This window comes from Vitis riparia, chromosome 12 (genome assembly GCF_004353265.1).
Source record: "Vitis riparia cultivar Riparia Gloire de Montpellier isolate 1030 chromosome 12, EGFV_Vit.rip_1.0, whole genome shotgun sequence".
Taxonomy (NCBI): Eukaryota; Viridiplantae; Streptophyta; class Magnoliopsida; order Vitales; family Vitaceae; genus Vitis; species Vitis riparia.
Genome location: NC_048442.1, coordinates 10,690,252 through 10,716,976, shown reverse-complemented (window position 1 = coordinate 10,716,976; position 26,725 = coordinate 10,690,252). Strand labels below are relative to the sequence as shown.

General features: G+C 30.2%; 1 protein-coding gene across 1 annotated transcript; it reads left to right on the top strand.

Moving 5' to 3' along the window:
* Positions 1–2,721: 2,721 nt before the first annotated feature.
* Positions 2,722–25,729, top strand: LOC117926355 (diacylglycerol kinase 5-like). Its single transcript, XM_034845446.1, has 12 exons — positions 2,722–2,878; positions 4,718–4,847; positions 4,924–5,031; positions 5,669–5,797; positions 5,892–5,974; positions 8,254–8,350; positions 14,753–14,801; positions 23,145–23,196; positions 23,791–23,865; positions 24,790–24,877; positions 25,015–25,131; positions 25,381–25,729. The coding sequence occupies exons 1-12, from the start codon at positions 2,742–2,744 to the stop codon at positions 25,576–25,578; spliced, it is 1,263 nt and encodes a 420-aa protein (XP_034701337.1). The 5' UTR covers positions 2,722–2,741; the 3' UTR covers positions 25,579–25,729.
* Positions 25,730–26,725: the final 996 nt, after the last annotated feature.

Below are 26,725 nucleotides of genomic sequence, written 5' to 3'. Positions count from 1 at the left end.
TATGTAAGATGAATGCATGAGTGCACTTAGGATTTTCATATCTTTTCATACATCTTTAAAAACTCGGTTTATGCATCAAAGTTAAATTTCCATTAAAACCCAAGTTTTAACATATGAACCTTAGGCAAATTGTTTCAAAATTGGCATATTCATTGACTTAAAGACCTTGCCTAAGTGTTAGAAGTAAAAAGGATAGAAAATATAGGTTTCAAGCTAAAAATGGTGAATCGATCGAGACACTGGTCAATCGGTTCAACCGGTTAGGGTACTGGTCGACTGATTACACTTTCCCAATCGAGGTCCGATCGAAAGATGCAAAAGTCTTCTTTCTTTTTCCAATAGCCTTGCATTCCCAGTTGATGATAATGCTTTCCCGGTCGAGGTCTGGTCAAGGCCTAATGATCACTTGTCATGCATTTATTGTCCAACAATTAGTCAACCAGTCGACCCTCTGCTTGATCGGTCAAGGCTATTTTTTGGCATTTTAGTTCCCGAGGCTAGAAGTCTATAAATTGAGAGCTCCACTTCATTTATGAGCATAAAAACACTTGCATTTATTTGTTTACCTATTTGTTTTTCATCAAAAAGCTCTCATTCTTTCCTTGGTGCATTAAATCTCCACATGCATATTCCTTAGTTCACTTTTGTGGTTTTTCCTAGCATTTGAGTTATATTTGAGCTCTTGTTAAGTTAGGTTAAGATATTTAAATTTGTTATTTGAGTGTTAGAAGCTTCAAGTGAGTAAAGACTTGAAATGATTGTGTAAGAGCCCATTGAAACTGGAATCTAAGTGTAAAGATGTTGGAAAGCTTGGTTGAAGTTTTAAGTATAGTGGAACCCTCACTCGGTTAGGAGCTTGAGGAGAGTGGACGTAGGTAAGGGGTGCCTAACCATTATAAAATCTGACTTTGCTTTCTGTAACTTTATCTCTTTATATTTGGGTATTTTCTTAATTGAGATTAGCCTTTATTTTCTCACAAACCTTAAAAAAAAAAAAAAAAAAAAAAAAAAAAAAAAAAAATGAGAAACATAGGATTTTTGGTATATTTTGGTGGGTCACAATAAATTTGAAAGCTTAATAAATGAAAATTCATTTGTAAGGAGTATAATAAAGTGAGAAACATAGGATTGCATCCATAATACTATTTTCATTTATATTTTATAGAAATATTGGATAGAATATTTTCACTTACATTTGTTAATTTTTTTTGTTTTTAAGTTGAAATACCAATAAAATAGTTTACATTTTACATTTTCTATAATTTTAAGATTAATTTTGTAAACTTCAAATACAAAATATATATATATATATATATATATATATACTATTTTCAATTAGAATTGACATTATGAAAAAAAAAACAATTAAAATGGAAATAAATTCCGAGAATCATCATCAATTTCCATATAGTTTGGAGTGTCAAACAAGTAAGCATAAGCATAAACCTCTTTCTTTTGCTTTAATTTCCTTCCTTTTTCTTTTTCTTTCTTGCTTTAAATGCCCTACTTTGGATTCTTGTCCGTTTCCTTACACCACAAGAAATTCTCGTCATTTGTACAAGAAAAGCCTTACGCCGATGTAAGCAAATATTAATTGAGAGTTGGGAGATTAGGTTTTTACAGCCAAAATGTCAGCAGATATTCTTCAGTTTTTGAAGAACAAATTCATGGATGAATTGGAAGAAGCAGAGGAGGAACACCCTCCACCTCATGACATCCCCCTCCATTCTTATTTTCTACAAATTCGAGCGCTTCTGGAAACTAAATGCCTCACGCCGTCGACAGGAATGAAGGATTGTCTTTACGACCTCAGCATTGCATTGTCCGACTGCGTGCTCTTCCTGGAGAAGCGCAAAATGAAAATCAACAAGGATTCCTCACAAGGGCAAGAGCAAGAGCAAGGGCAGGGGCAAGGGCAAGGGCAAGGGCAAGGGCAAGGGCAAGGGCAAGGGCAAAGGCAAGGCCACTACTCTCTGCCTGAGCTATGGTTTCTGTGCAAAACAAAAAGGAAGCTGATTCACATCAAGAAAAAGCTGTTTGTTGCTACAAGCCACCCAGTAGTACCAGAGCAGACTTCCCTTTCTGCCGTCACGGATGTAGCCACAACTTCTTCTTCTTCTGGCTCTTTATCATTTGATGGACCAACGATAGACGATGATTTCTATTACCTTGAAGACCAAGTCGAAAATATAGCAAATTTGGTTCGGGGCACAAGAGTGTTGGATGAAGAAGGATTTAGTAAGGAAATTGGAATTGTGGGGATTGGGGGTTGCGGTAAGAACCTTGTGGCCCGAATGGTTTTCAAGGACAGTCTTACCGTCCAAGTCTACTACGAATCCAGAATTTGGATCAACTTACAAGCGATACAGAAAGGAGAAATAGATTTTAAGAAGATTCTCAAGGCTATGCTGAAGCAGTGTGATGATGGGCAAAGAGATTTTGTGGATGGTAGTGTGGAGGTGGAGGAGGAGGAGCTATTGGAGGCCCTCTGCAAAGCATTGTGGAGTAAGAGTTATTTATTAGTGTTTGATGGAATTTGGGATATCAAGCTGGACTGGTACTTCAGGTTAAAGGAGAGACTCCAGTGGTGTAACAAATCAAATCAGAGTAGAAGGCGCAGGCGCAGAATCATCATCATTACAACCAGACTCCGTGGTGTGGCTAAGAGGATGGTTGGGCCCAATAATTTATATCGTATGCAGCCCTTGTCCAATGAGGTTATTTGGGAGCTCATTATTGGGATGCCTCTATTTCGGCTTCCAACGGAGCATCCCATTGTGGTGAAAATGAAGGATGAAATGATATACCATTCTCATGGTCTCCCGTTAGCTGCAACAACGTTCTTCACTATTATGCTGAACAAAACCGTAGGAGGGGAGTAAGTTTCTATGCTTTCAGCTTGATTTTATATACCACCTTTCTAATTTAATATTTTTTATGATGGTCACATGATTTTTAAGTAGGTTGCTATTTTCATATTTTCACATTTTTCATATACTAATCACATGTATATCATAATCACATTGTTGGTATATATATATAATCTAAATATCTATTTAAGATTTTTTGAGATTTAAATAAGAACTTGTTTATAGTATAATGAATTGATTAATACTCAAGATTTTATATATAAATAAGCAATCAATTACCAACTAAAGTATTATAGGAATGGGTTAAATTATGTGTAATGATGTGAGAATTTATTGAAGCCTGTGGGTTATATATATATATATATATATTATTTTTTAACTTTTGTTCAGATTTTATGGAGACTATAAAATTTAAATAGGAAAAAATTTATAAGATTGTGGGCAAGTATTTTTGAATTTTTTCATGTAGAAAATGGAGTAAGAGGATATGAATGAGTAAGCTAAGAAGGAGATTGACACTTTCCTTAACCAGTTTTTTTTTTTTTAATCAATGACTTATATTGAATGTTAAAATCCAATTATTTATATTAAAATATAAAATTTTCCTTCATTGGCATTCACAATGACGACATATATTTTTAGTTAATTATGAACATTATTATTCTTGAAGATGACTTCTAGTGTATGGGTTTACAAAAGAAGTAATTAGAAAAGGTAGAGAAATAAAGTTAAATAGAATAAATTTTGATTGATAAATAATATTTATTAATTTTTTTTATTTTCTTTTTATTTGTAGTGAAATAAAATTAAGAAAAAGAAAACTTAATCATGAGAAAAAATGTTTTGTTTTTAATTTAAATAAAATAAACAAAGATAATTTTAAGGAAAAATAACTGATTTTTAATTTAGATAGCATAAATATATATGACTAATTAAGTCCTTATTTTATATTAGTATTATTTTAATTCTTTTTTTTTTCCATTCACGTGCCTATCATGGTTTTCTTTTTAAAAGATTATCCTTATTTTATTTTAAACTTCTTTTTTTAAAAAATAAAAAATAAAAAATTCTAAGTGTTTTGAATGGAAAATCATATTCACACGGCAAAAAGCACTCTTGCCTAATTTTTTAATCTCTACATGTTTTTTTTTTCTTTCATATTTCTTTTACTTTTTTTTGAAAGGTTTTTATACTTTGGTAACTTCCTTTTTTTCATTTCTTAGAAATGTTAAAATAACTATTTTGATACATTTTTTCAGTATTTATCTATAATGTTTTTTTTTATAAAAATTATCTTTTAAAATTTTTTATTTCATTTTTCCTAAAATTTCTAAGAATTGTGTTTACATACATAACAAAAAGAATTTTTGCCTCTTTTGTTGAATTTTGTTTTGAATTACTTCAATTTATAAATAATATTTTAAAAGATTGAATTTGAAAATTTACCAATTTATAGTTTTGAATTGTGATTGAATAAATATATAATTTATATTTTATTAAATTAAAAATATTTTATTTTAGAAAATTTAAAAATATATAAAAAAATTAAAATCAATAATATTTATTTTTTCATAGTTTATATAAAGGTATTAATATTTGAATTTTATATTAAAAATGGAAGATATATATGGCGTATTATTTAATAAATTTAAAAGATGTTAGATTGTTTTAGTTATATTATAAGAATTTTTGATAATCCTTAAGATAAGTGAGGGATTCTTATGTTTGTTTAAATCATCTACTCTAATGATCCTGGGGATTAAAAGATGTTTAAAACCCTCATTCAACCATACTCATGCCTTTCCAATTCCTATTTTCATATACTAAACGTGTATTAACTGTGGCAGTTTGAAGCACATAAATGAGTTACTATACAATGATCAACTACTATATTATGTAATGATCAACCCCAAAGACGATGCCAATCAGGGGAACGATTTGCTCCTATCTCTTCGTAGCATGTGGCCAACAGAATGGGTTAGATTTTAAAGCACCCTCAAGATTGATTCAGAGGATTTGTTTTAGTGCTGCTTTGAATAACTTTACTTTTCAGGTTCCTGACATTTCAGAGGTTGTTCCTCAATTGCCCTTAGATGACCTTCGTGAGTGTTTTCCCGGATTGAGAAGCGATTCTGAGGTTCTAGACAGAGTGAGGATATTGGTAAGTTGAGTAGTTGTAATCTTTAAGATTTAATCTTGTCTCAAATTTCAATTATAAGCCTTCCTTTGTACCCTCAAAACGCACCTGGGAATTGTGACTGAATTGGGCCCAATTTGGGCTTCGGCTCTTAAGAATTCCAAGGGCGCGTCATTCAAACTCTAGTAATAGTAGGAAAAAAATAAAACAAATTGTTAAGCTCAAACTCAAACATAATTTTATCTCATCCCACCCATACCTTATTAATTATTTCAAATATTCACAGAAAACTAAAATGATAAATCACTCTTAATTACTTAAATTATCTTATATTCAAATTTTTAATCCACTTAAAATATAAAGTTGCTTATGTTAATTTAAAAAATTACAAAAAATAATAATTATTAATTAGCTTAGAAAAATAATTTTTGTATGAATCATCATTATTCGAGTTTGTCAATAATTATAAAAATAGAGATATAATTAAAATGACATAAGTGATATAAGTGAATATGACACGTGTGAAATTAAAAATGGAGAATTCTCTCTAATTGAATAATTATTTATTCTAATAAAATATTAAACAAATTCATTAATTATTATATTAAAATATTTTTTCTTTTATTTATCATAATTACTATATATATATATGCTTCACCAGGTTTTTGGTGGTGATGCTACAACAAATCGGGTTTTACAAGCAGTCTATGATATGAAACTCCATTCGACACCGTCAATTGGTGTGATGCCTTTGGGAACACAAGTTAACATTTCAATTTCTCTTGGATGGGTAATACAATAATTATCATCTTTTCATATAAGTTGGTAGCTTCATCCTATTTATATTACATAAAGAGATGACGCATAAGTTAACTACTTGACAGGGAAATCAACTTTCTGATACAGATTCTAGGCCTGGAATTTTCCTTCCTAAATTAAGGGATGCTGAAGAGATATTGATAGACAGGTAATAAAGTTTGAATGTTACTAACAGAATGCATAATATATATATATATATATATTACCAATTGCCTCACTATAGTCCTGTACCTTTGAGCTTCAATGTGATCAACAATTAAAAAATAGCATTACTCCCTTGGCTGAGCATTTGGTACATATTCAAATTTTTATTTTGGGATAGAACCAATCTATTCCCCTAATTATGATTCAATTCTTCTTAATCCACCACTCATGGTCTGAGAAAAGAAAAAAAAAAATAGACTTCCATTGGTTACTATTATGTAAAAAGATTCCATTTTGGTTGGTGACATGCTCCATGTCCTGGCCATTTAAACCTTGACGGCCCAATTGCTTGATCTTCAATAACATCTATCTATCTCCTCATTAATGTGGTTAGATATCTGCTACATTAACCTAATTTTAGTTGGTTCTAAGCTTGGAAAATTATAGTTCTTTGCACTTGAGCCACAATTAATCTGTTAGTCTATTGAATTATTAGCTAGAAATGGAAGTTTAGCTTGTAACTTAATTTCAAGTCCTAATTAATTGCAAGTTAGGATCAAATAAACCTTTTAAAGTCAATAAAATAATTAATATTTCTCCTTGAACAAAACCTTAGGCAATCCACTTCATTTATATAAATAATTCCATTTTAAGCATCCTTCAAATTTGAGCACCATTTTGGTGCAACTTTTGGGCTACCCAAAAGCTCTTTTTGATTCTTGAAGTGCTCTATAGTGTTCTCTATTGCACTTATAAAACTCCAAATCATTTTGAAGTACAAGATTTTGGGACTGAAATGTTCTTTCTAGTGGGATACTTTTGTGGAAGTCTTTTTAATGAGATAGGTTTCAAATTTTTTTTTATATTAAATAGTACTCTCTTTTGATTTTTTTTATATTAAATAATACTCTCTTGTTTAGATAGATTACTTCACTAAAAGTTACTAAAATTTATAGTTTAATACATTATGAATTCTTTTGCATTAATATGAAATTGTGGATCTGTTTAGAAATTTCTTGACTAAAGAGCATTAAAATCATGTGAAGTGCGGGCTAATTTTCCAGTTTTTTTTTTCACTTAATGCAACGTACAAAGCATATTGGCTTTCTTTTAATTAACTCAAACACTGATCTAGTACTAACTAGAACCATCTTAAAGGAAATCGATCTGAACTCTTTATCATCTTGATCAAATTCTATCAAGTTTATCTTTTATCTCTCTTTGATACACACTTTAATAAACATGTGTGAATCAAATCCTTACTCCCTGTCATAACTTCCGTTGTGCACCACACTCCTAAAATATCATTGTTACCTTTGTGCATCACAATCTTGTCATGTGCCATAATCCCATCATGTGCTATGTATTTAAATCATTTAAACACTTCATCATTGCTACCTTTTAGGATGTAATAAGTGTACAAGAGAAGCTATGGTTATCTTGGATAACGAAACCACATTTCTTGTATCACATTTTGATGAGAGAACAATTGACTCTACTTTCAACTATAATTCTTTCTATACTCTTCTTATGTATGTTGTTCCCTTTGTCTCTTCTAGAATTCTCAATCTGAGCTTTGATACCAATTTGTCATACTAGTGAAAGCTTTAGTGCTAATATATTAGTGTTAGAATACAAAGATAAAATAAACAACACACAACGGAATACAAGGTTTTAACATAGTTTAAAAGCCATGCCTATATCTACTAATAAGAGAAATCATTCTACTATATTATAGGAAATATTACAAAAGGTAGAAAAATATATACCAATATTAAGCCCTAAAAAATCTTATATTTCTTTGTTCTTTATATCCACATATTGAATCTTGAACCTTCATTTCACTAGGTGTTTTCTTATTATTCCTCATATCTCTATCTAGCATGTAGACAAACCCATTTCATCCTATTACTTTTTCCCCCATATGACCTAGAATATTTATAAAGACATTCCTAGTAATTTTCCTTATTCTATATATATATATATTATAATAACATATCAACATAGGAAATCTTCTATATAATATTCTTCATAGAAATGAGTATATATTAATTAGAAATTTGAGTTACTTTCCAACACCGACTAAGGTATACATTTCATAATAGAAGATTACCATTATTACACATTCTTAAATAATTGGTATTTGATTAGTTTGAGTACTTTGTTTTATGGTAATTAAGAATTCACATTCTTGTTCTAATTCTTGTTGGAAGTTTCCAAGGGCCAAATTTAAATGATTTTATTGTATGTTACTTATTGCTAATATAGTTGAATTTATTCCAGTTGGAATTTTGTAGTGAGGACATCAATTCCAAATTGTCTTGAGATACCGAATACTCTTCATGTTCGACATGTTTCCGAAGACAACTTATTGCACATGGTAATGTTTTGTCATATAGCATTTTTTAAATTTACAAAAGAATAAATATGTTGCTTGCAAATTGAGAACTTTTCTTTTGCACAAATAATTAATGTTTTAGTTTTCTACGATGCATATGCTTTGGGATCATGATCATTTTTGTAGTTGTATCAATATTTTCTAGTAAATTTATTAACTTATAGCATAAAATTTGTAACTATAATCAAAGTAAAAAGCCAAGCAAAAATATGCTTGGACCATCAATCAATGGAGTTAAAGTAACATTAAAAAGTTTAATATATATAAATAGATATAGCTAATATAAAAATCAATTAGCACAATGGACTTACTAAATATTCATACTTTTATGAATATGTCAAAAATTTAATCGTGAGTACCAAGGTACTTCAATTCCACTTCTTCATTATGCATTTTTTTAAGAAAATGATATCTTTTTGTCAATGTTTTTGTTTTGATCATAGAATATCATATTTTTTACCAATGTAGATGCTAATTTATGGTCCATGTGGATCTTAATTGGTTTTTCTTATAGCATGTTAAGCTCTTTTATTAAAATTTTGTCAAATTACCTAACAAACACATTGATTGATGTCAAATATTGTAGGGACAGCAAAGTAGAAATCAAATTATGTCTGATATTTGCATCAATTGTACTCTCCAATCACTCAATTTTGTTTTACCTTGCATATGCTCAACTTTCTTACATTTTTTTCTCTATTTTTTAATGGCTTGCAACTATTTTGAGTGAATAAGTGCATGTAAAGGAGCTTAGTCTAAGTATAAAAATGGAGTGAGAAGAGTACAAGTACATGAAATAGAGGAAAGAATGCACAAAGCCGTTTTCCATTTTGGGCCAATGACCCATGGTGCACAAAATTGCAACCTCCCCATTGCTTATTGCCACTTTGGGTGCCATAATTGGTCCTACGAGCCATGCTTCCTAAAGGTGGTCTCCTCTTTGTTAAAAAAAATTGTTTATGCTTGGACACACTTTTTTGGCATTTTTCTCCTAGCCTTTAGATCTTTGGGCTTAAGATGCCTCAACATGTCTCTACGTTAGGACAACCTTGGAATGGTATAAATATCCCATTTTGCAATTGTAGAGGGGTTGGTCTTCTCCTTTGGAAGGCCTCTTTGATATATTTCTAGGGTTTAGATTTCTTCATGTTTTAGTTTAGATTAATGTAGTCCCCCTTTTGATGTAATCTTGCTTTGGACGTTTTCCTCTATCTCTCGCTTCTGTGTAGAGCACATGGTCATGAGGATATTTAGTAACAATATTATCTTGAAAAATACTATTCCATACTCTTGACCCTTACTACTTTAAGCCATACAAAGCTTTTTTTACAATTCAAAACTTTATTTTTGTTTCCTTTTACGTTTTAAGCCATGATTTGTATCATATATAATTTTTCTTCATGATATCCATTTAAAAAATTGATTTTGATCACATTTTAAATAAAATTTCCTCGTATTTTAATATATTAAAGAAATTATAACTTATGGTTTCTATAGATGGTAACTAAATAAAATTACAACATCATGATCAAGGATTAAAATATCAGAAATTATGAAAATCTCAAATTTTAAATTTTATGAAAATATTAGGAAATATAAAAAATATTGAACAAAAATTTGGAAAAAAAAAAGACAAAAATTTATGAAAATTACATAAATATGAAAAAAAAAACTCAAAAATGGTAAAATAGATAATAATAATAATACACATTGAAGTTGGTTATATATATATATATATATCTTGATTTTCATGATAAGAATAATTTAGAATTTCACATGGTATCAGAGCTTATTCTAGGTTATTGGTGTGCTTGGCGAAAACTTTGAGTACCACCTATCCTTATTTTAAGTTTTTTTGTGGTGTTTTGATTCCTCGGGTTTCATTGTTGATTTCTTTTTTAGTCATTTCATCTCCATTTATCACTACTATTATGTTTGAAATATTGGACCATACTCCCGCTATCAGTTCTATTAAGGCAACATTAAAAGCACTACTAAGCCAAACCATGAGGGAACTATAGAACTTCCAAGCTACTTAGCACCTTATTGAAAAGAAATATCTTCAATAGTCTTAGTTGGTAAGGAAAACTGAGTCATTTAATTGGCATAGGACTAAAGCTTGGATTTCCAAACTTCTAGAGCTGGAATGAAGAGGATTCCATATCATGTCTTGGTTATGGAATTCAGTGTCCCTTAAAATTAGTGGAACATGTTTTTTACAACAATTAGGGAGGTTTACAAAGTCATTCGACAAACCTATTCAAAGGTTTGAGATTGTACTCAAATTTTTTAAATCAAGGTGAACATTTCAACTATAAAACAAGGAACCAGATTTGTAATTAAATTTGCCAATATTATGAAGAATTTGTGATAGAAAATTGACTACTACCATAACATTCAAAATTAAATGTAGTGAAGATGCAATAGTGCAAAAAAAATATTATAGAAAGAGAATGAATTTTTGAATTTCTTGTTAGGCTCAATGTGGAGTTTGACCAAGTGCAAGTCTAAGTTTTGGGAAAAGAGGAGCCTCCATCCATGAATGAAATCATCTCCATCATTCGTGCTAAAGAAAATAAGAGAGGTGTGATGCTCAAACCGTCTTTTATTCATGGTTCTACAAAGCCACACAAATTCAACCCAAATCTTGTTAGAGAAACTAGACGTTCTGATGAGTTGGTAAAAAATCTCAATCATGAAGGACTTTGGTGTACTTACTACTAGAAGCCCCAACACACCAAAGAGAAATGTTGGAAACTTAATGGAAAACCTTAAAACTTGAATTGGAATGTGGGAAATAGAGCATGGAAGAAACATAATCAAGAAATTATGGCAAATTGTGAAGAAAGCCCTCGAGAAAAACATAGTTTCAACAATGAAGAATTTAGAAAACTAAACAAAAAAGAGATCGAAAGGTTAAGATATTTTTTGGTACTTTGAATAAACAATCAAGTATGTGTTCTTTGACACAAACAAGTAAGTTTTCTATTTGTCATACTTTTAAGGGCCTTAGATTTGTTCTTCATTGGCTCTTGGTTCATTAACTTAGGAGACATAGACCACATGACCTACTCTTCTCTTAATACCACAAAGCTCGATTTAAACCAATTTTCAAACAACAATGAATTGGAATCATTCTGCTAACACTAGTCTAGAAACTATTGTTATAAAACCATTGCAAGTTTACTTAAGGAGAAAAATAACCACCATTAAACCACACATAGTCAAGAGTCTAAACCAAGGCTAGACAATAGTTTTATCTCTCCTAGTACTTCAAATGTTGACAATGATCTTGATTTACCCATTCCGATTAGGAACATTTTCTGTCATTATTTATGTCATTTAATAACTTCTCCCAATCCCACAAAAATCCTCACTCATTTGTACAACAAAACCACTCCACAAAACCTTTTTGAGGCACTTAATAATGAGAATTAGAGACAAGTCATGAGGGTAAGATAGAGGCCTTACAGAAAAATAGAACATGGGAAATAATGGAGATGTCTAAGAGAAAGAAACCATTTGGGTGTAAATGAGTATATAGAATCAAGTATAACTAAAAAGATATAAGTCTAGGTTAGTAGCAAAAGGCTAACACAAACCTAAGGGGTTGATTACTAAGCAACCTTTTCTTTCATAGCTATTATGAATATCGTAAGGGTGTTATTATCATTGGTGACTAATCTTAGTTGGAGCTTGATGTAAAACAAAAATGCATTTTTGCATGAGGACTTAGAAGAAGAGATCTATATGGAAATTTCTCCAGGATTTTACAAAACTCTTGGTAGAACCAATGCGTGAAAATTAAAGAAACCTCATATGAATTAAAACAATCTCTAAGAACATGATTTATGAGATTTTCTAACGTGATGTTGGCAATGAAATACAAAGTCAAGGTGACCATACTTTGTTTATTAAGCATTGGACTTCAAAGGGGCTGATAACTTTGTTCGTATCTATGGATGATATTATTATGATTGGTAATGATCCTAGAGAAAGGGAGGCTCTTCGACAGTATTTAACTAGAGAATTTGAGATTAAAGAACTTGTTAGATTGAAGTATTTCCTAAGAATCAATGTGGTTCATTCCAAGAAGGGTATCTTTGTTTCATAAAAGAAATATGTGATTGATATTCTTAAAAAAAAAAACCAAGAAACTTGGATGTAAGCTAGTGGACAACCCCATAGAACCAAACCATAAATTAGTAGAGGCCTTGGAGGATGGGATTGTAGATCATGGCATGCACTAATGACAAATGTGTAGACTTATTTACTTAGTACATACTAGACCAAAAGTTGCATATGTTGTGAGCATTTTTAGTTTATGCACAATCCCAAAGACACTCATCTTCAAGCAATCTATCGGATCATATACTACGTTAAGGAATTTTTGGTAAAAGGTTGTTATTCAAACAAGCTATGGAGTTATGCTTGAAAGCCTACACTAATCCAAATTATGTTGGATTAATTTTAAATAGAATATCAACCTTAGAGTACTATACTTTTCTTGGGGATATCTTGTTACTTAGAAAAGTAAAAAGAAGCCAGTGGTTACAAGATCAAGTGTCAAGGTGGAGTTTCGAGTAATGATCCTAAAATCAAGTAGAGATACCTTATGAGATTCTACTATGATAATAAGTCTACATTCAACATCACTCATAATTTGGTATAGTATGATCAAATAAAACATATGGAAGGAGATTGACATTTCATAAAGAAATAAGTTAGATAGTGGTTTTATTTGGACTCCATATATTGAGACATGTGACCAAATTATAGATGTTGTAACTAAAGATTAGCTAATACCAAATTATAGACATGTGTTTGAAGTTTAGGTCCTATAATTTAGGATTTTTCTCATTTTAGGACTCTTCTTGTACAACTATAAATTAGTTAGGACTTTTTCTCCTTTTAGGACTCCTCTTGTATAATTATAAATTAGTTAGAACTTTTTTCCTTAAAACCCCTTTATGTACAATTGTAAATTAGTTAGTAGGAGATTTGAATTACCATGTATATAAGGAATTTCTAATTTTTTTTGAAGAGGTTTCCATTCTCTCCTATGCATCCTTAATGGCCTCACATGTTTCTTGAGTAAGGATTAAATTGTCATTTATTGCCAAAATTTTAAATGAAATATCGGCTCTCTGTGGCAATGCAAACAATTTCACAATTTTATTTTCGGCTATTGAATTTTGCCACTTTTTTCAGTTTTTTTTCTTTTTTTTAAGTTTAGATTAATTGTCAATCGATTGGTGATTTTTTTATCATGTGTCACCACATCAATAACGCCTCTAAAATATAAAATCCCTCTTGTATGAATTGATTTATATACTTCAAACTCTAGTACTCACTATGACTTTAATGTAGTTGTTCATGCATACTTTTAGAGGGAATCAATTCTACTATAATTTAAGTTTGCCCAAATATTAACTTATTAGGCTTTTAAGTTTGCCCAAATATTAACTTATTAGGATTTAGGGTTATTGACATGGAAATTCCTACATAAAAGTAGATTGGGAAAATGTTGTAGAGCATAACAAAACTACATTAAAATATTACAACTTTAGAGAAGTGGCCCAATTAAGTGTGGAGATAGATCCTAGAATCTATAAGGTACACAAAATAAAACCTTAGTTAGCAATAATGAAATGCTAACATAGTTAATCAATATATTGGAGCTATATATAGAAATTCTTTAGAGACCATATTGTCATGCCAATAATTAGGTGTGACCTAACCAAGTTACTTCTACCAAGGTTCTTCTTTGCTACACTCCAATGCATGACAAAACTATCTAATATTTTCCATTCTACCATATTTAGCTTACCTCAACAATTGATAAGATTTTATGAACTTTTCTAAAATACTACTTTTAAGATTAAGAAAATTTTATTTTAATAGATGAAACACATATTTCAATGGGTGAAAACATTTTTATACTCTTTTTTATTTGCTATGGTACCTTTACTATAAAATATATCATATTAGTTGTGAGGGTTTAAACTTGCTCCACCTTTTTTAGCCAAATAAGTCTAGATATTACAAGTTATGTATATGGGAGAGAGATTGTGATCTATATCATATAAGTTAAAAATGTATAGTTCACATTTTCTTTACTAGCTTCATGGTAGAATTTTCTTTTATTGGTAATTTTTTTTTTTCCTTTCTCTTTTTTCCTAGTTGGACTCCAACCTATAATCATTTAACTTTGCTAAGTGAGTAACTCTCCTTAAACATCCATAAGCTTTAATTTCTTCTAAAGCAATCTTAAATTTAGAATAATCATTTATTAATAAATATGTCATTATTTGAATTAATACTTGAAGTGGATAAGACCGCTTAACTTATTAATTTGTACTTCTTATGATGATATTTTACCAGGGAGGTGACAAAGATCTTTGTGGAAGATTTTGGAACTATCTTATAATAGGTAATGGGTTTAATTTTCTTGTACTTTTTCTTTTCATAAATATTGTGCAATTCATTATAATATAAATGTTGTTAGGAAACATAAGTTGAAAGAAATTTAATAGTCTTGATATGATAAAACTACCAAGAGAGGGATAGGAGAGGGAGAGGGGTAGGTAGTCCATTAATTAATCCTAAGTTCAAACTTTATTACCCCTCTACACATGTGCTCGAAAACATAGATCTAACTATTGAGCCCACTCTGGCTCAGCATAGCAACTTAATTGGTGTAAAACACCATGAGTGTTGTCTTGACCGTAGATAATCCACTAAATATGAAAATATGGTATATAGATTTACTTAGTCGAATAAATACACTCCTTAGGATCTTAGATGGACAACACCTTTTTCTATCTTCCATGTTCTCAATGTAGTACTCTTTTGTACTTTTGGTGAATCATTTGAAGCCTTTATCATGGTTGAAACAATTAGAGCTTAGACCTTTGTTAACATCAGGAGTACTTTCAAGATTGCATTGAAAAGTGTCGAGATATGGAGTTTCAAGATTTGTAGATGACAATTTCTCTCTTTGGATTATCTTAACTTTTTTCTTCAAAACAAGTCAATACTCAAAAAACCCTAAACCCTAAATATGAAGAGTCAATTTCCAATTTTTTTATATCTTAAAAATCAAGGTTTTGGAATTCAAAATGAAATTTGAAACTTCAAAAAATAACAAACTATTTGAACACGAAGAGGCGTTTAAACACCCTTCTTATGTTGTTGAACTTCTACTTAGTGCATTCTCCAATTTCACAAGTTTCAAGCTATTTTCAATTGCTTTTTCAACACTTGTGCATATAATTTCCATTCAAAAAAATTTACCATACCAAAAATGCATCCTTACCTCGAATTTGATGACTTTTTACCTTCCTAAACTCAATTCTATAGTAGCTCAAAGTTTTGTTAGTTGTTAAGACCTAAGAATAAATGCATCTTAATTAATAAGAAATGGAAGAAACTAGTCAATATAAAACTAATACATCAATAATATTCTCCTTTGGTAATTTTGTGACAAAATAAATAATTATAATGAGGCTCCCCATAGTCTCATAAAAACCTTACTAAATCCAAAACAAGTTCTAATCTAAACTATTTATTATGCTTGCATGTCTCTTTATAATCTATATACTTAAATAATATACAAGTAAAAAGCATAGAATGGCCAAAAATAGAATAAATAAAAATACATAAATATAATCAATGAACTCAAATAACATTTTTACAACCTTTTACTCCTTTTTTTTTTCACAAAAATGAAAAATAGAAAAAAAAATGCATGATTAGGCACACAAGGAAAATAACCAAGGAAAGGTCTATAACATGCCTGTGTAAATTGGAGCAATATCCAATATACAACCTAACATGAATCAGAGAGTAAACAAAGTAACAAAAGATAATCCAAAATACATATTGAGAAAACAAAGGCTATGCTTAGTTAAGAAAAACACCCACAAGGGGGGTGGGGGTGAATTGGGTTTTTAAAATATTTTCAATCACAACAAATTCAAACACAATATAAGCAAAATAAAGAGATAGAGTTTAGAGAAATCAAACTCGGGTTTATAGTGGTTCGACACTTCCTTGCCTACGTCTACTCTCCTCAATCTCCTAACCGAGTGAGGGTTCCACTAACTTGAAGCTTCAACCAAGCTTCCAATCTTCTTACACTTGGATTTCGACTCCAATGGGCTTTTACACAATCTCTTCAAAATTCAAACCTCTTAAGGCTTTGACACTCAGATTTTTACAAGAAATGATCCCTCAACCTAGCTTAAGGATAGCTCAAATACAAGACAAAGCTAGGAATGACACACAAGAGTGCACTAAAGGATATGCAAGTGGTGATTTAATGCACTATGAAAGAAATGAGAGCTTTTTGATCAAGAACAGGTAGGTAGGCTATTGAATGCAAGTGTTCTCTTATCAATAAATGAAGTGGAGCTCTCAAGTTATAGGTTTCTAAGCCCGGGAGTCAAGAACAGCAAAAGGTAACCTCGTCCGGTCGAGCTAGGAGTCAACCGGTTCACTAGCCGTTTGAGCATTTAATGCATGACAAGTTACCGTTGCCTTGACCGGACATCGACCGGATCTTGACCAGTAAGAGAATCCTCTCGACAGGGAAGAGAAGGCTACTGGGAGAGAGAAGAAACTTTTTGGCCTCCCTCGACCGGTCGACCAATTCCTCAACCGGTTGAGCCTTTTTGGCCCGAAAACCTATTTTTTTAATTCCTTTCTTTTCTAACACTTAGGCAAGGTCTTTAGGTGAATTATTAAGCCAATTATAAAATATTTTGCCTAAGGTACATTAGTTAAAAACTCGGGTTTTAATGAAATCGAAGTTTTAAAGAATAAACCGAGTTTTCTAAGTTGCATGAAACATATGAAAATCCTAAGTGCACTCATGCATTCATCTTACATTAGTTTCCTATGATCACAAGTCTTCCAAGCGTCTCGATCTTGTATCCATTTGGTCCTTTGATGAATTTTCGAGTTTATGCCTGAGATTCTTAACCATTAAACAAATTAGTCACTTAACCATGGTTTGTTATCATCAAAACCCGATTAGGAGAACCCTTGGGCTAACACATATAGATACTCTCTTTCTCTCAACCTAATACATTAAGAAATTTAGAGATCCATGTTAGGAAGAGGAAAAACATGGGTACTCACTCCTCTGATCACAATGAAGTTCAAAATAAGTCCTCAAAAAATTCCTTATTTTCACGAGGAGGTTCAAATAATTTCTTAAATTCCTAAAAATCAAGATTCAAAACTTTTGAACACTTTTGGAATATCTAAACACTAACAAGGATCAAAATTTTCTATCCAAGAAATTTCTCAATACTCATAGATTTATAATTTTTTAGAAAATTAGCCCTATATATATATATATATATCTTGACAACAAAGGCATGATAAACTATGAGCGGAATCAAAACAATTTTGATTTCAAGAAGACAAAAGATTATCTATATTTAAAAAAGTAAATAAAACATTAGTGAAAAAACTAAAACTTTCATTTTCAAGAGATGGAACTATTAAACACATGAAATTCTCATTTCATCTCTCCTTACTATTTCAACCACTTAATTTAAAGCCCTAAAGTAGAACTCATTTAATTTAAATTTCATCTAGTCAGATGTTTATTTAACATTACTTAATTTCTTTCACATAGATATACATACATATCATGTGATTTTAGAATTTCCCCAAAATTTTAATCTCTGCTCTTAATAATTTCTAATTTCTGTAAAGGCCACAAGTTATAAGCATTAATCACAAACATTCATTACACCTTTACCATAAATTTTAAGGATTTTTCAACTTTTGCAAGTGATAGCTTTCAAGCTTAGAATAATGAAACTAAATTTAGAATTTGCTAAAAGTAGATTTTTCACTCCCAAAATTATTTTAATATTTTTAAAATCACAAATGAATGAATTAAACATGATGAACACTCTAAGAACCCATAAATTAAGTTGAAGAAATAACCTAGTTTGATTCCTTCTGAAAACTAGGAAGAAATAGATTCTCATAACTTTAAAACTTTAGGAACCACTTAAATCACATTATGAAGTATTCAAAAAAATATTTACTCTCTAGATCAATTATAATGTTTCTAATCATGGACGGAGATAATAAATTCAAGTCCATCTACCCTAAATTCCATGAAATGCGAAAAATTTTAAGAAAACAATAACTTAGAGTATTTTAGATCTTCTAAGGAATATGAGTCTAGATCTTAGAACCCTAAAAAAATTTCTCCCTAAATTCAAAAGCCTAAAATCTAAAAGAGATACAATCTTAATCTAGGATACTAATCCCTATGGATTTCCTAAGGTTCTCAAATCTAAGAGCATCTAAGGGATAAGACACTCCATAAAGAAAATTACTTCAACTAAGCATCAGGTCCTAATCTCATAAATTGATAAGCTCCCCCTAAATCTTACACCTAGACTCAATAAAAACTAACTAAAAACAAATTTTGAAATTAAAAATAAAATAAAAAATAAAAAAATAAAAAAAAAGACAAAAAGACTTAAGAACTCCTAAAATTGCATATTATAGGGATAAATGATGAAACATTAAAACTAAACCCTAGGCTATCAAAAAAATATGATAACTAAGAGGAAGCTCCCAAAGATTTCCTAGAGGATGAAATAGTAAGAGAATTTGAAGAAATGGACTTAGAACTCACTAGACCTGAACCTTGAGGAGTAATTAAGTCATCTTTCTTGATCCAAATTTATCTAGTCTTAAGATTAATGCTATATTAACCTTTCCCAAGCATAAATTGAGATTTACTCTCCCTTTTAATATTCAAGATTTGATTGCTGAAGGAGTTTGACTCACTCATTAGCCCATTGACATGTGTTTAGAAGTTTTTGAAGAAACAACCATAGCACTTATTGCCAACATGTCTAGATCTATTGCAACTTTGTCTTCTTTGAGGTTGATTCCCTAGAAGAGTAACTTTCTTTATCTTTCATAAAAGAAGTCTTTCATTCATAGGAATTTTAGACTTAGTTATGTAACCTAGGTCTCTTTTATCTCCAAAGCCCTAATGTTTTTATGTCATTTCATTTAAGATCTTAGAGTTAGAGTGGAAGATTTTATTTTGACTTCCTAATTTATTTTTCCAACCATGTCAATTTAAGATTAACGACTTATTATTTTCAAGAACAATGTGAAATTTAAATGCAAGGAACTTAATTTTACTAAGAAGATTTTGATGTTCACTTATTACTTCCTTGACATTGCCATCCATGTCAACTTTTTTATATTCATAGGAATTTAATTTTTCTTTCAAATCAATTCTCTCAAATTCAAGACGTTCAATGAGAGTGATCATTTATTCAAGATCTTCTATAATTTCATATTCTCAATCTTTAGTTCATAATTCTCATAATACAATGTATTGTATGCCTCTTGGAGGTTATCAAAATCTAATTTTTCCTCACCACTTGATTCATGGGACTATCAATTTTAGAGGATGTGGGAAGTGAGACACTAGCAACAAGATTGTCGTTATCTTCACTTTCAGTTGATCCCATGGGCTCATTATCATTAAATTTAGAATCACTTTAAGTCACTTGCAATGTTTTCTTTTTTCTTTTGTTTTTTTAGGTGTAGGGCAACTAAATCAAAGTGTCATTTATCCTTATAGTTGAAACACTCAACTTGAGACAATTTTACTAACTCCTTTTTTTTTTTTTTATAGAAAGATTTTTTTCTTTTTTTTAGCCATCTTTATTGTTCTTATTTTGTATTTTCATAAAAAATTTAAATTTTTTAAAAAAGGTTGAAATTTTTTATTGAGTGAGAACATGTTCACTCTCATCATTATAATCATTCTTTTCTTTTGAGGAGGCCTTAAAAGCTACACCTTTAGATCTCCTAGGGGATGGTAGCGTCATCTCATAGGTTTAAAGAGAAGTTGCAAATTCATCTATCAAGTCATATATTTACTTTGCTTTACTGTAGAAACTTTAAGTCTAAATCTCTTTGGGAGAGATCTCAAGATTTTCCTAACCAATTTGGACCCAAAGATCTCAAAATTAATAATATCATTGAGTTCAATGTAGAACTCAAAGAAGGCCTCATCATCTTTCATCTTAATGTTTTCAAACTTAGCAGTCAACATTCAAAGTTTAGACAACTTCATAATGGAAGTGTTCTTATGACTTACTAAGGTATAACAAGCCTCTTTAACATATTTGCAAGTGTCAAGGACTAATCTCATTGAAAATATAATAAAAGGCTTTGACATTCGCCTTACTCTCTTTATCATCCAATTTATCCTCCTCTTACTTGGGTTTTAATTCAAAAGGACTACAATATTTTATTGGGGTAACAACGAAACTCAATTGTGTTCCATACAAGTTCTTCTAGTATTTTCTAGACGAACTCCATTTTAGCCTTCTAGTGAAAGTAGTTATGCTCACAAAAAAAGTGGAGGACAATTAATTTAAGTACCCTCTCTTCACAGACCAAGACTTGTAAGAATTGTTCAAAACTTGATTTTTAAAACCAACTTACTTTAATACCACTTGAAAAATGAATTTTGTAGCCTTAATATGATAAAACTATTTTTGGAGATAATGGTGTGAAAAGGTAGTCCCTGAATTAATCCTAAGCTCAAACTTTATTACCAATTTTTAGTTTGTCCTTTTTTATTAATTATTCAATGAGAGTTTATCAATCCCATGGATAGATAGATAAATAAAATCAATCACCCAAAATCACATGGCATGTAACATAAAAAAACCACCTACCTACTATGACCATGATTTTCATGCTCACATGCCTTTAGGATCACCCAAGGGAACATTGTCTCAAACTTATAAGATACCATGGTGTCTATCTTGAGAATACTTGTTGTCATCTATCTTAGAGTGTGTTTGGTTGTGATTTTAGGAAACATTTCTAACTTTTTAATACTTTGAATGATAAAAAATTCAAGTGTTAGAAAGGTTAGAAACGTATCCTAGAATCACTATCAAATGGGCTCTTGATCAACAATAACCTAATCCACCTAAGGGTCTCACACATAGGTCAAAACCACTAAGCGCCTTAACACTAACTCAATATTCTCTCAAGGTTGAGAACTCATATAGCATAGTAACTTGGTGAAGTCATGACTACTTGAAACTCAATGTCATTATTCACCATAGGTCATGTCCAATGTGTAACCATACATACTAGTGCAATCACCATGGGAAACCTCATCCCAATGACCAAGGCAAGTCATCCTTCCAATTAGTAGGTGGTGTTTTACAACCTCAAATGAATTTCCTAAGTCCATGAAACAGTTGTGAACCACTCATCTACTTGCAAGTAGCCCATTCATGACTTGGAATTTTCTATGCAACTCCTAATGTACCCAAGTCATATACAATGCAAGTGATATTAGGCCTGAATGTTTAACACGATTACTGCACAAACAAGATAGCAAATAGGAGACCAGAATCATCTTTAAATAATAATAAAATTTATTTATTATTATATCATGTCATGATTTTTAAGGGCTTTATCCTAACAAGATGGATGCAAATATTCCATTGTGATTAAAGTCCCCTATGAAGAAATATGTCATCGACCCCCTTAAAAAGAGATAAGAATGTTGTACTATCATAAAGCTATTGATACCTCAATTAATATAAAGATAGTGATGACTTCCCTATTGATACCAAACATACTAGAGGCTTTTGAGGAAAGTTTATCGATATGTTGTATAGTTGGCTCACACAGTGCTTATACTTGTAAGGGGTTAGCCAATTTATATATGCAGATGGGAGGAGATCTATGGATGACATATACTTGATTGTGAACGGAAAACTCAACTAATTATAAAGAATAATGAGAAATTACATATGCACATATGTGTGTATAAATACATACACTTGAAGTCAACTCTAAGGAAAAATCTCTTGCTTATTAAATATGATGATTTATAAGGGAATTTTGTACATTTGTAGAAATAGAATGGTGGAGTTGTTATTAATAAAGACAATTTTGGATATGGTACTTATGTTGAGAGAGACTAAGTAGCTTAGAAGAGAAAGTTATTAGGTTTCCCCTAATCCCAAGGTAGCTTTTATAAATAAAAACACTCATGAAGCATGTAAGATATTTGTTTGAGATTTTTTTTTTTTTTTTTTTTTTTTGTGGTGAAAGGGCTTTTCAACTAAAAATTTTGTTTAAAATTTTTGTGGTAATAAGTTTGTCTTGCTCAAAATCTAATCTAGAATTATTGAAATAAACATATATATACTAATAAATTATGAACTCATCTAGAAAAAGTCAAATTTTGATTTAATTTTATTTTCATTTTTTTCACATTAGAATCAACTTGTTGGTGTCTTGGTTAAAAATGCAAGTAGTTCTAATTTTTCATGCTACACTTGAGAAGCTAGCTATGCATGTTTATAGTTCATTTTATATAGGTGGTCAAATTTATGTGATTATTCTACTTGAATTTTCACATTGTTAAGTCATCACATTTCATCATCTATAGTACATACTTTGGTTTTCAATTTTAAACAAGTGCAAAATATGATTTTAGTGATGAACAATTCACATTGAGTCTTCTACATGGGATGAGTGTTTATATTCAAGTAATAATTTATCACCCTTACCTTTATCCAAATAAATTTAGGAATATTTTAACTTTTGGGCACAATGAGAGTACAAATGATATTTAGTTCCTTGTGCATTAGATCACATACAATAAGAATAAGATGATTGTTTATACCATATGCCTTAACTATATGATATTATATCTTTCTTATATTTGCATTAGGGTTGGATGCTCAAGAATTGTTTGATGCTTCTCACTTTAAATCTTGGCCAAGGTAACTTTTTTAGGCATAATTTCTATCATTGTGATATTATTATATTACTATTTTTAATTAATTCTCTATGCTTTATAATAATTTTCGATTTAGTGTAATAATCAAGGGTAGATGTTTACTATTTGGAATGCTTTGTGAACATTATTAACTTGCTAATTAATTTGGATGGAATGATATAAAAGGTAAGAACCTTTTATTTTCTATAAAGACCATACCACAGCTTGAACTTCTAAAGTTAGTGGAAAATGAACTAAAAACATGTGAATCAATGATCGTATGTGTTGCCAACAATTATTTTATCATTAATATAGACTAACACTATGAAATATTAGTAAGATATAAATATATAATACAATACCCTTGAATTTTGTGAGTTCAACTAAAACTTGAGATGAATGGGTATGATTGATTTCTATAAATTTGTTTAAGCTATAAGGTGACTTATTAAGAGTGTTCAAGCATTTCTAATTGGTTATGGTATGGATCATATATTTTTCCCATAATTATATTTAAAAGTGTAGACCTTACTTACTATATTAATATTATTTTTTATTATTTGAAAAAAGCATGAAAGGAATAACTTCATTGATGCAGGAACATTGCTCTACCTATAAGTGTTAAAATCAAGGATCACCAACATCAATGGAAGAAATTAAACTTACCTCAAAGGTAAACTAATGACATTATTTTCTACCATTTTTGTCATGAGGTTGACATACATTGTAACTTCCATCTTTGTGTCACCCATCTTAGGATTGGTGTCACATGCATATGTGCCTCTAAAATATAAGATGAGATTGAAAAATTATCTAGAATAAATAATGAAGATGTGATGAGTATCCATGAATCTCTGCCTTATTTCTACCATGAAAATGAAGAAACATCTTACAATATTGGAAAATAGAAAAAGGATGTTGCAAGGAAAAAGAAATGAGTTTAGCATTTTTTTTAAGAATAGGCATTAGTCAACCTTTCATCTAAGTTGGTTTCTTTAAAATTTGTATTTGAAGAATGTAAAATGTTCAAAGAATAAGTAAATGTTAATGAATATTAGATAAACTAGTGAAGCTTAATGAAGATTTGGGAACAATTATTAGAGATTAGCTAAAATACTAAAGTTGAGTGAGGATAAGGAAGGTCAAAGTAATTTATAGAAAAGCAAGACCTATAATTGTTTAATTCATCAATAAAATTTTAAATCAAAAACTAAAATGGATTGTGACCATCCTTAGAAAATCCAAACAACAAGGTTGATCCCTTTGTGGATCATTTTTCATGCTCAATAATAAAAGCAAATGATGAAATGATTTTCAAATGTTTTTGTTATTTACTAATTCTTCAATACATCAATACTAGATAGCCTCCTTAACATGAATAACAAATATATTTTCAGCTTATATTTTTTTCATTTAACAAGAACGGTCATTGAAAATGTCATCCTCCTTGACATGACCATACAAAATTTAATTACATTATATCATGCAATGCTATTTTTTCGGACTTCCACTTTTTGTAATTGATCTATTGTTAGCATTTAGTTCTCAATTGAATGAACATCAATAATATTTCTAATTACTTTTTTCGTATTTATAGCATAAGGTCAATTGTTTGTCTTAACATGCCTAGCTTCCCTGGTGGACTAGACCCTTGGGGCAAGCCAAATTTTAGGAGAAAAAAAGAGGTGAGCTTTTGAAAGTCTTGTTTTACATTAAAAGAAATGAATAATGGAAACATTTTTTTTCAGTTTCATTCAAGCTAACTTTATCTTTCTTAATTTAATTGTTTTATTGAAAATCCTAATGGGGTTGTAATTTGCAGAGAAATTTTACATCATCTTTTGTAGATGATGAACTTCTTGAGATAATAGGATTTAGAGATTCATGGCATGGGGAAATTTTTCTTTCTTTGAATGACCATGGGACTCGTCTTGCACAGGTTAGTTCTATGCATGTATATTTTTTTTAATCAAACCATGCTTAAAACATGTCTAAAATTGATCATATAATTTTTGTTACAACTATATGTTATGCAAAATATTAATAAGTATTTAAAGTTTTAGTTTTAATATATAATAGTGGTAGTGATGATGAAACTAATATGTTAATAAGATGCATCTTCAAATATCAAGTATAGACTAACTTCTATTTTTTCTTCTTCCTCTTCTTTGTTTACTTCTTAATTCAGGCACACCAAATTCGCTTTGAGCTTCACAAAGGGGTAGCTAAGCATATTGACATGAATTTTGATGGGACAAGATGGAAACAACCTACCCCTATTGGTGATGACAACTTCCTGATTGAAATCTCTTATTCATGTAAAACCAAAATGCTTGCAACTTCAGCTTCAAAATGCAAACACAAATCTAAGTCCTACTCCAATTAAATCTTTTCAACAGGGTTGAAATCTTCAGTGAGGTTTTCATGCTAAACCTTTATATGAGGATAACATGATAAAAACTTTATATGTATATATATAAAGCCAAAAATATTTGATGGGTGGATATTGATGAAATTATATTTCATTTAAATTTATAAAATATAAACACTTTTAGGTTTCCTTATATAAACTTCTTTGTTATGGTATTGATTTAGAAATGTCAATTATACAAACTTATGATGGATATTTTAATGATTTCATAAAAATCAAAGCAAGCACCACATGAGAGAAACTCTAATAGTCAAGATGAAGCTACTATTGTACCAATTTATAGAAATGCCAACTTCACAACCATATGATTGAAAAAGTAAACTATAAGAAATCTTGAATATGAGAGAATTCTACATAACCAAGAAGTTCTTCACATAACCATTTGTCATTGACTTTGACTTTTGATATTTGATTTCATTTATCACATACGTAAAGCACTTACTAACTTTGAAAACCCATTTCACAGCATTAGTTTTATGTTCTTTTGTAATATCAATCACTTTTCATTAGCCATTTTGACAGGTTTTATATAAAATTGTAGATTTGGCTACAAAGTTCAAGTTTTTATTTATGAATTTTATGCATCTAATTTGGTAGGTCATCAATTGTTAGGATAGAGCCCTTAGAAGTATGACATGATGTATTTATGAGTTTTTAGATTCACTTTACTATCTCACTTTGACATTATGGTTTATTTTAGCATTCAAGACTACATTATTTGTAATATACATGACTTAGGTGCATTAGGAGTTGCATAAAAAATTGAAGTCATGGTTCCTTGTATTTTGATGAGTAGTTCACACTTAGTTCATGGACTTAAGCAATTCATTTGAGGCTGAAGTGCACTACCTCCTAATTGGAGATATGACTTGTCTTGGTCATTAGATAGGTTTCCCATACTGAGTGCACTAGTGTGTATGGTTACACATTGGACAAAACCTATGGTGCATCATGACGTTAGCTATCGAGTATTCATGATTTCACCAAGTGACTATGTCGCATGGTCTCTCAACCATGATAGAATATTGAGTTAGTTCTAAGGTCTTTATATTCCCTATGGATTGAGTTACTATTGATTAGGATAGGTAGCAATAGGTATTCT

What these genes read in the sequence shown, in the direction of transcription:
- LOC117926355 (XM_034845446.1), top strand. Translation starts at nt 2,742, where the DNA reads ATGCCTCTATTTCGGCTTCCAACGGAGCATCCCATTGTGGTGAAAATG. An exon ending in GCATGTGGCCAACAGAATGG is followed by an intron (nt 4,848 to 4,923) that starts GTTAGATTTTAA and finishes TTTACTTTTCAG; the next exon opens with GTTCCTGACATTTCAGAGGT. An exon ending in ATTTTAGGAGAAAAAAAGAG is followed by an intron (nt 24,878 to 25,014) that starts GTGAGCTTTTGA and finishes TGTAATTTGCAG; the next exon opens with AGAAATTTTACATCATCTTT.